This window comes from Atta colombica, unplaced genomic scaffold (genome assembly GCF_001594045.1).
Source record: "Atta colombica isolate Treedump-2 unplaced genomic scaffold, Acol1.0 scaffold134, whole genome shotgun sequence".
NCBI classification, from domain to species: domain Eukaryota; kingdom Metazoa; phylum Arthropoda; class Insecta; order Hymenoptera; family Formicidae; genus Atta; species Atta colombica.
Window position 1 is genome coordinate 422,134 of NW_017259222.1, and position 12,181 is coordinate 434,314.

At 34.9% G+C, this 12,181-nt stretch overlaps 1 protein-coding gene across 1 annotated transcript in view; it reads right to left on the minus strand.

Annotated features, from left to right (window-relative positions):
• Positions 1 to 11,132, minus strand: part of LOC108684350 (neogenin-like) — a 16,911-nt gene extending 5,779 nt beyond the window's left edge. The window contains exons 1-18 of the mRNA XM_018188616.1: positions 11,075 to 11,132; positions 6,837 to 7,002; positions 6,595 to 6,734; positions 6,027 to 6,194; positions 5,819 to 5,941; positions 5,586 to 5,748; positions 5,065 to 5,192; positions 4,822 to 4,981; positions 4,603 to 4,718; positions 3,910 to 4,321; positions 3,014 to 3,290; positions 2,720 to 2,926; positions 2,325 to 2,634; positions 2,063 to 2,221; positions 1,782 to 1,987; positions 572 to 727; positions 337 to 499; positions 85 to 279 (exon numbers count right to left, since the gene is read on the minus strand). Coding sequence (XP_018044105.1) covers positions 85 to 279; positions 337 to 499; positions 572 to 727; positions 1,782 to 1,987; positions 2,063 to 2,221; positions 2,325 to 2,634; positions 2,720 to 2,926; positions 3,014 to 3,290; positions 3,910 to 4,321; positions 4,603 to 4,718; positions 4,822 to 4,981; positions 5,065 to 5,192; positions 5,586 to 5,748; positions 5,819 to 5,941; positions 6,027 to 6,194; positions 6,595 to 6,734; positions 6,837 to 7,002; positions 11,075 to 11,132 — 3,307 coding nt within the window. The remainder of the gene's footprint in view (positions 1 to 84; positions 280 to 336; positions 500 to 571; positions 728 to 1,781; positions 1,988 to 2,062; positions 2,222 to 2,324; positions 2,635 to 2,719; positions 2,927 to 3,013; positions 3,291 to 3,909; positions 4,322 to 4,602; positions 4,719 to 4,821; positions 4,982 to 5,064; positions 5,193 to 5,585; positions 5,749 to 5,818; positions 5,942 to 6,026; positions 6,195 to 6,594; positions 6,735 to 6,836; positions 7,003 to 11,074) is intronic.
• Between the last annotated feature and the right edge of the window lie 1,049 nt (positions 11,133 to 12,181).

Genomic DNA, 12,181 nt, shown 5'->3' on the forward strand with positions numbered 1-12,181 from the left:
ATATATATATATATCACATTGTATAAACTTAATAATCAAATTTAACATTAATCAATATCGACAAGTAAAAATCAAATTATTTACTTGGTGGCGTTTTAAATGAAACCGTCGTAGAGAATGGTCCATATCCTTTGGAGTTACGAGCTTGGATTTTAAAGTAATATGCCGTATTAGGATGCAAACCCTTCACAACGGCATCCACTTTGTCTCCGATGACACCTTCGACTAGCCAATCACGATCCCATTTCGTGTTATCAGTGGAATAAATTATGAGATATCCTAAAAATCGATTGGGTTTAGTAAACATATTCCATTTTTCAAATTTAGATCACCAACCTGTGATTTGTCCGTTGGGTTGTTTAGGAGGTTGCCATCGCAATAGAACAGAGGTTGGACGATCTTCGATGGTTTGAATAATAAGATCTCTAGGTGCCGTACTAGGTGCAGCCTCTTGAGTTTGATTTAGAACGACCATACTCCACGGTGAACTTCGTTTACCCTGTAAAAAGTATGCTATAAAACAAGTCTTTTTCGATGTTTCCTTAAACTGTATAATCCATGTGTCTCATACCTTGACCAATTTAACTGTAAACTCATACTGCGTATTGGGCTTTAAGTCGTGAATCATACAGTTGAGATCAGTAGCATTATAATATCTGTATCGTGGGCTACTGCTGTGATGGTAGAATGTATAACGCACCACGTAGTATCGACTATCGGTGATATACTAAAAATAAATGTTTTTATTAGAGATATTTCCTGCTTAATTTTTATTTTACATGCGTCATCTTAGGTTTTATAATATTGTACATTGAGGTTTTATAATATTGTACATTGTTTAAATAAAGCACACAAAAAGGGCAGCAAAATATTTCGAAAACTGAACATTTTAGGAAAGTATTTCAGATAAAAATTGTAATGTTTCAGAAGATTTATTTACTGCAATTTGACCTTGGGTGGCGTCGTCAAGATCAGATCAAAGTTACATCGATTTTTTAAAATGAAAATCTCCATTTTTTATTACGTTTTTATAGCCTACCTAAGAGCTTTTCAAAATACTATAATAAAATTTTTTTTTATTAAGTGCTTTTCGAATTATGAGGCTTGTTGAAAGTTATAATACCACCGGCGTTAGCATTATCCAAGGAGTCTAATCGATGGTCAAAATCTCTTAAATGTTGTTCAGGCTCATGACCTACATAACATTTGGCAAGATCAAGGCCATTGGAGAGATCTCCCCTTAGTTTCATTTTTTCTTGTTACATTTACACTAAAAATTCATTTTTCACTAAAAATAAAAGTATGAGAAACAATCTCTAATAGCTTTTACATATATTGTTAAAATCGTGAACAACATTTATAAGATTTTAGCCAGTCGAACATCTTTAACATCTTAAAATGCTCTAATGCCGATGATACTGTAACTTTCAAGTCTTATAACTTGAAAAGTTTATTAATGAAAAATAACTTTATTATATTAGTATTTTAAAAAGCTTTTGAAGTCAGTTACAAGAATATGTGATAAAAAAATGATAATGCCTGTTAAAAAGTTTTAAGGTGAACTTTACGCGATCTTGACAACGATATTTAAGATCATACTCATACTACCATGAAATACGCCACTCAAAACCTTACAATTTTTGTCTAAAACATTTTTGAAGAAAATATTTTTTGAGAAATTAGCCTGGTACGATTGCTCTATTAAATCTTTTGTGTGTGTGTGTGTGTGTGTGTGTGTGTGTGTGTGTGTGTGTGTGTGTAAATATAAAATATAAACATACTTGACTTTTCGATAAAGTAGTGTCTGTCCAATACAGCACAACGGTAGAAGCCGACAGTACGATAGCTTTAAGGCCAACGGGTGGTATTAAAGGCACTGCAGATTCAGATACAAAACGTTCGGGAGTCCTTACGTTTGCGTATGCTGGTTGACCATCACCAACATTATTCGTTGCTCTTAGAGATATTACATATTCCATTGTTGGTTCTAATATAATCGCCAAAATTAATAAAATTAAATTACAAACATTTCAGAGATAAGGATTTGTCGCATTCCTTTTACCTATAGGCTTAATAGCATAAGAGCGTTGTTTTCCATCAAGAACTTGTATCTCGACATCAGGGTAACCTTTGCCCCAGCCTAATTTATACTTTCTCACTTTGATGCTTTGATCTTTCGGGGGATGCCATGACACTAATATAGAATCCGCCATAGCATTTGCTATAATAATAATAATGTTAAATAATAATAATGTTAAATATGCGTAAAGTTTATAACAAATCAATAATTAAAATATTATTTTATTTTGCACATAGATTCCTACCTCTCAGATTACTGGGTGCATTAGGTACCTTCGTCTCATCCAAATCATTCTCGTATGTCTCTATTTTCGTCCATTCTGTCCAAGGCCCAGTTCCATTGACGTTGAAGGCACATATGCGGACTTGATACACAACGTGCTTCTCGAGCCCAGTGAGCACATACAAACGTTGATTTCCTTCAGTTGTTACCGTGATCGGGGATCGCCGATCCCCAGATCGAGAATCGTGCGGATATCTACGGTAGCGTATTCTATAACCTGTGATGATCCCATTCTGTCCCTCGAGTGGAGGTTCCCATCTTATAATAATACTCTAGAAAACGCATTTAGTGAAGCTCCTTGAATAATCTGCACTGTATCAATTTAAATTGTTTATAATGTATTGTTTATTCAGATACCGTTGAACTAGCTGCTTCTAAAGTAACGTTATGCGGTGGTTGCGTCGGTTGTGCGCTGTAAGTCCGTATAACGATATCCTTACTAAATGCGCCCGGGCCATTTTCGTTGACTGCTTGAACTCTAATACTGTATTCCGTATAAGGCACAAGATCTACCAATTCATATGTTGTACTGGTAGTTTCACGCGTTATTTCCTCACCATCGCCCTAAATATGATAAAATCATACAGTGAATAAGCAGTAACGTTTGATATTGTCACTTTGATCAATTACTTGCAGAAAAAGTTTATATACCTCCATAAATGTAATTATATATTTAGATATTCGACCGTTAATAACTTGGGGCTCCTCCCACGATAAGGTAATACTCATGCTGCTTGTTGGTTGACCTTCCAGGTTCATCGGAAATCCAGGAACATTGGCCTCTATTAGCGTTGTAACTTGTAATATTTCACTAGGAGCACTGGTTCCTCGAGAATTTTGCGCAACTACATGGAATTGATACGTCATACCCGGTTGCAAACCGCGTATCATGGCTTCTAGTTTCTGCAGCGAGTTGGCAACTCTCTCCCTATGCGAATATATGAGAATCATTCTGTACTCACATACGGGAGTCTCAGAAAATTTGGGACATTGTTCATATGCAGATAGAGCGGACTAAATTGAATCGAAAAGTTCTATATTATTTTGTAATTTTATAGCGCGTATTCACACTATCCGTTCGGCTTTCCATCAAATATGTGGCAAGATATGACTGCCTAGTGCAATTTTCTTTCGTCATCATAATATTACCGCTAATAATAATAAGTATAGTAAAACAACTCGCAAACATGACCAATGGATGTATATGACTGGGCGGATGCCCTTGTTTAATGAACTTTAGAAAGTAATGGCCGGTTCATAATTAGATTTTATATTCAAGATCGTCTTATATACAGTCACGAATAAGAAGTCACGAATCAATCAGAAGGCCGTATTAGCATCTTAAGACATTACTTAAGATAGTTTTGAAATAAGAATGGATTGTGAATATCGCCTATTATCTCGTTAACTATTGCGAAAATTGAAAAATGGTAGAGGACTTTTCGACTCAATTTAGTTCACCTTATTTGCACACGAGCATTGTCCCAAATATTCTAGGGCACACCGTTTTTTCTCGTTTCTTCCTCGTTTCTTCATAAAATAATTACCTCATGGCCCCTTCCTGTTTATAATATACGAAATAATTGAGAGCATCGCTGTTTGCATTTTCTGGCTCTTGCCAGCGTAGCGTAACGAATCTCGCGGTAACGATGACAAGACTCAAGTTCCTCGGTGGAGAGGGTATGCCACCCCCGTCGAATGCTTCTAAGGTATCTGTATCATCTACAAAACGGGAATTTGGATCGTAAAGGGGATTAGGATACTTAAACGAGTTCGGAAGAAGATCCGCAGGATCATCAGAAGGACTTATCGAAAGCGGAGGACTCGGCATATTCGACGAGAACGTGTGTCCTAGGAGAGTACTGGGATGTTGCCACGTTTTATTATACAACTGTCGGTGTAATAATAATTTTTTCTTAGGAATTGTCTTGGGAGTTGTTCTATAGAGATTCGTTCTCTCTGCATATGTTAGCATGCAGAACAGTTAATTAACGAGGAACACGGGAAAGAAATAAAGATATAATTAAAATTCCAAACACAAATAAACTTAAGAATAAAAATAAAATTTAAAAAATATATATAAGATAAATATAAAAAAACAAAATAAAAAAACTCTGGTATTTATTAATCAATAAATAAATATATAATAATTTAATCAAATATTTAAATAAAAAATATTAATAAAAGAGAATGTATGCATTTGAAAAAGTTTTATCTATACTTTATCTCGTGAGACTCACTGGGCTGGTTGATTGTAAGACGTGCTGAAGCTTGAACACTACCAGCAGGATTCATTCCCATGCACTGGAAAATTCCAGCATCTATGGGTAATAGTCCATTAATTCTCAGATTGTATCTAGAAATAGAAATATTGCAAATTTAAAAATAACTTATTAAATATGAATAACATGTGATTTCATAGAATTTTTTTAATGACATAAAATCTTCTGAATACACACCCATTGACAATTTGCCAATATGCACTTAATGTAATACGCTCGCCATTCTTTAGCCAAGTAATTTTTGGTTCTGGTTTTCCATAGATTTCGCATTCGAATTCTAGATCTTGACTTTCACTCGCTATTTTATCCTCCGGCTTCTTTATAAACTTCGGTGGAACTAAGAATTTAAATTCAATTGAAGCGTTGTACTTTAATATCATTGCAGGATAATAATTAAAATCTTGTGCATTGCAAATATACCTTGTACGATTAATTCGGCAACTGCGTCCAGAGAATCGACCATATTTTCCGCGCGACATTGATACGAACCATGATCCGATTCTCTGACATTCGTGATCATGAGACTAGAGGCTGCGACTTTGTGATATCTTGGAAAAGATATATTATTCGTAAATACGATATTTAGATTCATTGGCATTCTAATAACGAATTAGGTTGAACACACTCTCTAGAGAGTAAGTTACTCTTTCTCTACTGGTTAGAGGAATGTAAGAGGGGATGTATATTAGTGGCTGTTATCAGCCAATTAGCAAGTGCCTCATTTGCACTTCTCTGATAATATAAGACTCTAGAGAGATGGTAGACTGTAGCCAGATAATAAAGTTAGAAGAGGAAAGGAGTTAAGAAATTTTAGAGAAAATGTTATGTAATTAGACGTATAAGTAGTGCGTGAATACTATGAAAAGAGGCTAAGACATTTCTTGTAAATCAAGTCTCCTTTTTAACTATATTTGTTGAAGTGAATAAAATATTCTATGTACCTAGAGTCTTGCGTCGTCGAATCGAGAGCGACGCCGTCTTTAAGCCAAAAAATCGACGGTTTCGGATAGCCGTTGGCAGCACATTCCAAGGTCACATCGGATCCCTCGGTAACTATTTGTTGCAAGGGTTGTGCAACGAATACTGGAGCACTAGAACCCTCATCTGTGCGATCAAAAGATACTTGTGAATTTGATTGAATTTAATTTGTTTGTTATTTAGCTATTAGGCTTACCAATATCACTAGATAATAATCCTAATTGTGCTTTATTACTCAGTCTGTATTGACCATAGCCACTAGCGTTACATCTGTACGATCCCACATCGTGATATTGAACATTGTCGATTTCCAATGCGCCTGAAAGAATTAATAAAATAAACTATATCAATGATAATAATTAATATGCTAGAAAATCTTAATTAACCATAGACATCCATTGTACCTGAAGGCAAGATTGTCATTCGACTTTCTTCAAGTACTAAAGGATGTTCGTTTTTTAACCATTGTATTTTTAACAAACTCGAAGAAGCCGGTAACGCACAACTCAAATATGCAATCTGTCCCGCATAAACCATGGTGTCTTGAGGTTCTCTTTCGAAGCCAGGGAGACCTTTAAAGAAAGTTAAATGTCATATTTATTGCATAAGTGTTATCATTTTTCGGAATAAAGAAAATTATTCCTTTTCTCCTGTTGCGCAATTTTAATTATCTTAAAATATATTGTAAAAATAGATTTGGAGCACTAGAACCGGCAATGACTATACGAATTCATTTCTACTTATTTCAATCCCTATCTGTATGTCGAGTCATTACCACTACCTATTACTACTGATCGTTGAAAGAAATAGTTCCTTTACTCGTTACATAATGAATTTAAGTGAGGAATTACTTCCCCCTTCTGAAAATTATTTCATTTTGATAGAAAAGAAATGGCATCAAGCATTATCTTTTTCGGGGAATCTCATCAAGCACATGCTATACGCTAGGATCTGAAAAACTTGAATACCAACTTGCTAATTTGATTGTGGCTGTCCGAGAGACAATCGCTCCGACATTGTCTATGGATGCTAAGCATTGATAACTTCCAATTAATTCTGCACTACCAGCGTATACGCTATTTATGTACAAGGACCCATTTGCTAGCTGTGATCTACAAAAAGAAAATTGAAAATTGTTTCGTCAAAATTCAAATAGCGCAAAAACGTCATGCCAACAGGGAATCTTTCTTAAAAAGATGCGCATCACATATTACCGATAACTATCTCCGATAAAAGTAATTGGCTGTCCGTCATCCGTGCGCCATTGTATACTCGGTGTCCCGAGGACACTCTTTGCCTCGCAATCCAGGCTCGCAGAACCTCCCTGTTCCACCACCACATCCCGCGGCTCAATGGTAAAGTCCAAGCCTCCCGCATTAACTGCGAACAGAGAAAAAAAATTAATGACGAAGGAAATGACATTTTTCGCCGTATAATGAGATCACAATCTCTGCCATTTCCGTGAATTGAAATTTAATTTGTCAGATGAATGATTTGTGCTTTCAAACAAGAATCATGAAGGAATACTTATATTTCTCACAAGGGATTATCACACATAATGGTCAAAAAATTAGATGATCATCTGATTTTGTGATCATCTGATAGAGTACCCTTCAATGAGTGACACGTGAAGTCCATTTGCTAATATAACGCGTATTACCAGATTTTTTGACTAGGAAAAACTGCCCGTGAGGTCTACAGAAATCTATCAGGACATCATTGCACTCTCAAACACGCACATGCAGTCAAATCGCATGAGAATGGCCACTAGTTCAAAGAGAGTTTTTGTGCATCTGGATTTGTGTTCATAATTAATAATAATAATAATAATAATAATAATAATAATAATAATAATAATAATAATAATAAATCTTATTGGCGTGCAAGATATGAAATTTATAACCAGACAATGCAAATTGGAGCATCTTAAAAGATGAAGCGTCAATAATACTACTGTCAATAATAGACTACTACTTCATATATAAGCCTAGACTTTAGGAAATAAGTGATTGGCGCATAGAACCAAATTTTTTAATAATAATTATTTAATAAGAATTACAAAAAATAACAATAAACAATGAAATATAACATACGAGAGAATAGAAATTAATACATTTTTTAATTGATTGTAATGTTTTTTTTTATTAATTTAAATTTGTATAATTAATACATAAATTATCAAGCAAGCAGTGCTTAAAACAATAACATTGTTTGCAATATGCACATTTAAAATCAGAAAACTGCTCACAGTTAGGATGTGAGCAGATGAAAAACTTGTCAAGTAAGAAACAAAATTGCGTCGGGGTTTTGAATGATCCCAGCCACTCATCCAGGTAGAAGACATCATGTCACGAAATATGGACGTATGAAGTAAAATGAACAAACGCTTATAATTTGAAGTAACTATTTCGCTTCTAAATTCATTGCATATTTCAAGGGACATATGCCGTATAAATTGCTTGTACGGCCAGAAATAGTACAACGCCGAGAGGCTGGATCAGACTAGTGGTTCTTTCGGTAATCAACAGCCTAGTCACTTTCTAAATCTCGTGGAGTGAAATCTCACTCGAAGAGATTGAAAATTGAGCCAGTTTTTGAAAAGAAAAATAATAATAATACTACGACTCCTATTCAAGAGTGATAGTATTTTCTTTCTTTATTTTCTCTTCCTACACTTTGTACTCATAACGCTCACGTGCAACATGCATGTCTTGTTCAATAATTGTTTAATAAATAACAAGGATGAAATGATTACAAGATTTTGCCGCGTTCACCGGAGAAAAATTAATAAGTTAGCGCTTGCAAAGAGAACTCGGCAGTCTCTGGTCACTGATTTTAATAAAATTTTAGGAGTGTATAATATTCACTCAGACATTTACTACATTGAAACTACAGAATTCGAATTTGCTATAAAAACGGTTTAAAAATTGTATATAACAATACATTATTTTAGATACGAAGCGCCACTACGGTTTGAATGTTAAGATGTTGAACTTTTATGTATATTCATATAAATGAATTAATTCCAGAAATGATAATTGCATGCCGATAAGGTTGTCGAACTTTCAACGCAATCAATCGGAAATATTAATATTAATCCCTCCAAATTTTCCAAATTAATCTTAAAAAACTGTAATAAACTTATTGCAAAAAATATTGCTTCGGGAATCGAACCACGCAATTATCATTTCTGAAAATTAATTCATTTATATGAATATATATAATAGTTCAATATCTTAACATTCAGACCGTAACGCTTCATATCTAAAGTAATATATCTAAAGTAATATATTTAATATCTTTAATATAAGTCTTGTTTCCAATCTTGTTGTATATAACAATTTCAAAATATAAGATTTAAATGAAAATGAAATTTAAATGAAAAAAAAAGTTCTCGTCCTCCGAAATCGAACTGCGAGCGAAGAAATCAACGTTTATTTTTAAACCGTTTTTAATTATTTAAAAACTAACGGTACTATAGGTAGAAATATTATACTAGAAATATTATATCATTTTTTCGAGAATGTCTTAATAGTGGACCCTGTGATGAGTCTGAGTTATCGCTTTATATGCGATTCGAATAGATGATACACGAGTAAAGACTTGTTAAAAACAAAATGCAGCAAATCGATTCGGAATTTGACAAGAGACGAATTCTTAGGAAACTGTTACAAAAACAAACGAAAGATTTTATATTCTTATGTGTGTTCTCCTCGATGTTTTTCTCAATTTCGTAGAAATGTTATATTTCTGATCGACTCTCATTTGATTTCGCGATAAATATTGAGAAATGATGCTCCACTAAAAAATGCGATTGTTTTTCAATAATCAATAAAACTATTTATAAAAAGACTTTTATACAATGTTTTAAGAGAGGGCACGTGGTTTTTGAGGGAAAAAATTTCTATTTAAAAAACAAATAAGACAGTTTTACTTTTTATTGAAATGTTGATGTAAAGTCTGTTTTTGCACAATTATGTTTTCTTAATTTATTTTTACTTTTTTCTTGAGGAAATATTGATTGACTTTTCTTAATTGATATTTTCAATCTCTTTAGACTAAATGGATTTCAATATTCATATGATCTAAAAAAAAATTGTTTTATTAAAGTTACAAAAGTGATTGGCTTTTAATGAATTCGGTTGGACGCACAAGTGCATATTAAAGCTGCATACTGATTTAATTTGAGCCTAAAAAGAGAAATTATTTCGAATTATAAGATACATAACTTTACTTAATAGCACAATAAAATGCATTGAGGTTTATCTGTATATATTAATTTTAAATATACATCTTTACGTTAAATTATATCTCACGATTTTAATAGTGCACACTATAGTGTGTTCAATTGAATTCGCTATTTGTCAATAATTACAAATCTAGAATTTTAAAAGAGGTATTAAAACGTAATTAAAATATAATCAATTATATAAAAAAATATGATTGAGAGATATTAATTTAGTGATGAAAAAAAACGAATCGGACGAGACAGGATATGTATCTCGTTTCGCTTTTTCGCACGCCTTCAATCTTGCGATCATTAAGCTCATTTCCTTTCAATTGCATTTAAAACAAATGAAATTAATTATACAAAGGAAAGAAATACGAATAAATCGAAGCTCAAAGTTACAATTGCGAAACGAACACGAGTCTGTTCTTCCGCAGCCGGGAATGAAAGATGTAAAAATTGAAGCTTTGAACCTTCTGTATTTCGTATCAATTGCATGCTCTTTGCACACTTTGTTTCGCTTTTCTCTTTCTCTCTGCGTACGCCTACTCCGCCCCGATCAAGATGTACGTACGTATGTACATACAATGTACATACAGCCGAAACAAAGATAGTCACGTTTATTTTCAATGATTATCGATCCTATTCTATTTATTGTCGCACTTCCGGCCGAGAAAATGCATCAGCATCACATCGCGTTGCACGACAATTGACAGGTCGATTGCTTTCCCGGTCCAACGATGCGGAATTTTCTCTATACAAATGCATTCGCGCGAAAATTTCCCCGAAGAATCCGACTGAAATTTCAGACGAAAAACAACAAACAAATAATGAACGACATATGTCATCACGTTTAAATCGAATTCGTCGCCAGGAATGACTCGGGAATCCCTCGCGACGAGAAAAAAACTTGAATCTTCTTTTTTTATTTATTTTCTACTCTTAAAGTCACACGGTTTATCAAAGAAATATTATGACATTCGTATCGTATACTATATTTTTCTAGTTTTACTATAAGTTTCTTTTTAAGAATAGGAGATTCTAAAATAGTGTTATAGGATGAACCTGGCGCGAGACACAACCGTGTCTATTAACTATATATTACATTGTTGAAGGATCTCGATTAATTTATATGACAAGAGAATGATTCGAAGATAGGGAATCGCGACACGTCGCCGAAAACAAATACAGGCGACTATAAGCGAGCGAGTTGAAGGGACTCACTTCGTGCGAGCGTTGTCAACAACAAAGCCAGCAGGATGGTGAAAGGACGCGGCTCCATTGAGCTCGGAAGCAGGTCCGTCAGACAAACAGGCTCCGACGCGCGTCGTCGAGACTGTCGAGAGTAAAGTCCTCGGAGTCCTCGGAGTCCTCGGGAACCGTCGAGATCAGCACCGCTTCCGAGGACGACCACCGTCGTTAGACACGCAAGCGATGTTCCGCCGGAGATGCGAGCGCATGCCACTCGCGTCCGTCGTCGCGGTCGTCGCCCAGGTCGCCCTCAGTCGCCCTCGCACCGGCCCGTCTTTACCGTCGTCGTAGCAGCCGTTTACACGACAGATCGGTTCTCATATCCGTGGGACGCATTTTCACACAACGAGCTCACTGACCATATTTGACTGTAAAACATGGCTAACGAACGAAGCATCCGGGATGCTTGGTGCCTTAAGTACCTACTATGCCTAGTCTAGTCTAATGACGAGAATCGCTGCGCACGCGCGATAATCATGGACTACTCTCGCGTTCTCCCCTTTCGTCTTGTTTCGTTTTACTACGTACAGAAAAACCTGAGAGCGGCCATACCGGGCCTTTTCCGTGATATGGCTTGGAATTCCTAGGAACTTCCGCACACCAGCGGCATCAACATCCATTTTATAAAATGGAGGTGAATTACGTATCACAAGGTGCGTTCGGCATTGCAAATCGGAGGCATTGTGTCGGTTCGCTCTTTTACCTCGAAAATTGTTCGGCAACTCGCATCTTTCTGTTACATGTCATCTCATCTGCGTTCGATATTAACATTTCTAGAGCCTGTTCGATCCATTTCGGATTTAAAGACCGAGTTCGCAGAGCTAATGCAGATTTTCGCGCCTAAATTAAATTCATAACCTGTATATTTATGATAATGCTATCAAATAGAAATTGATGGAGTACATTATGTACAATATATAATGAGGAAAGTAAGTTTTTAATTCTTTTCCTCTTTATAATATATTAAAGACTCTAACGAATATAAATCAAGTGATAGAACTTATAAATTGCAGAAAGAAGATTGCAGAGAATTTATTTTGCAATGTAATATTTTCTTTTAAGAAAACACACCTTGCATAT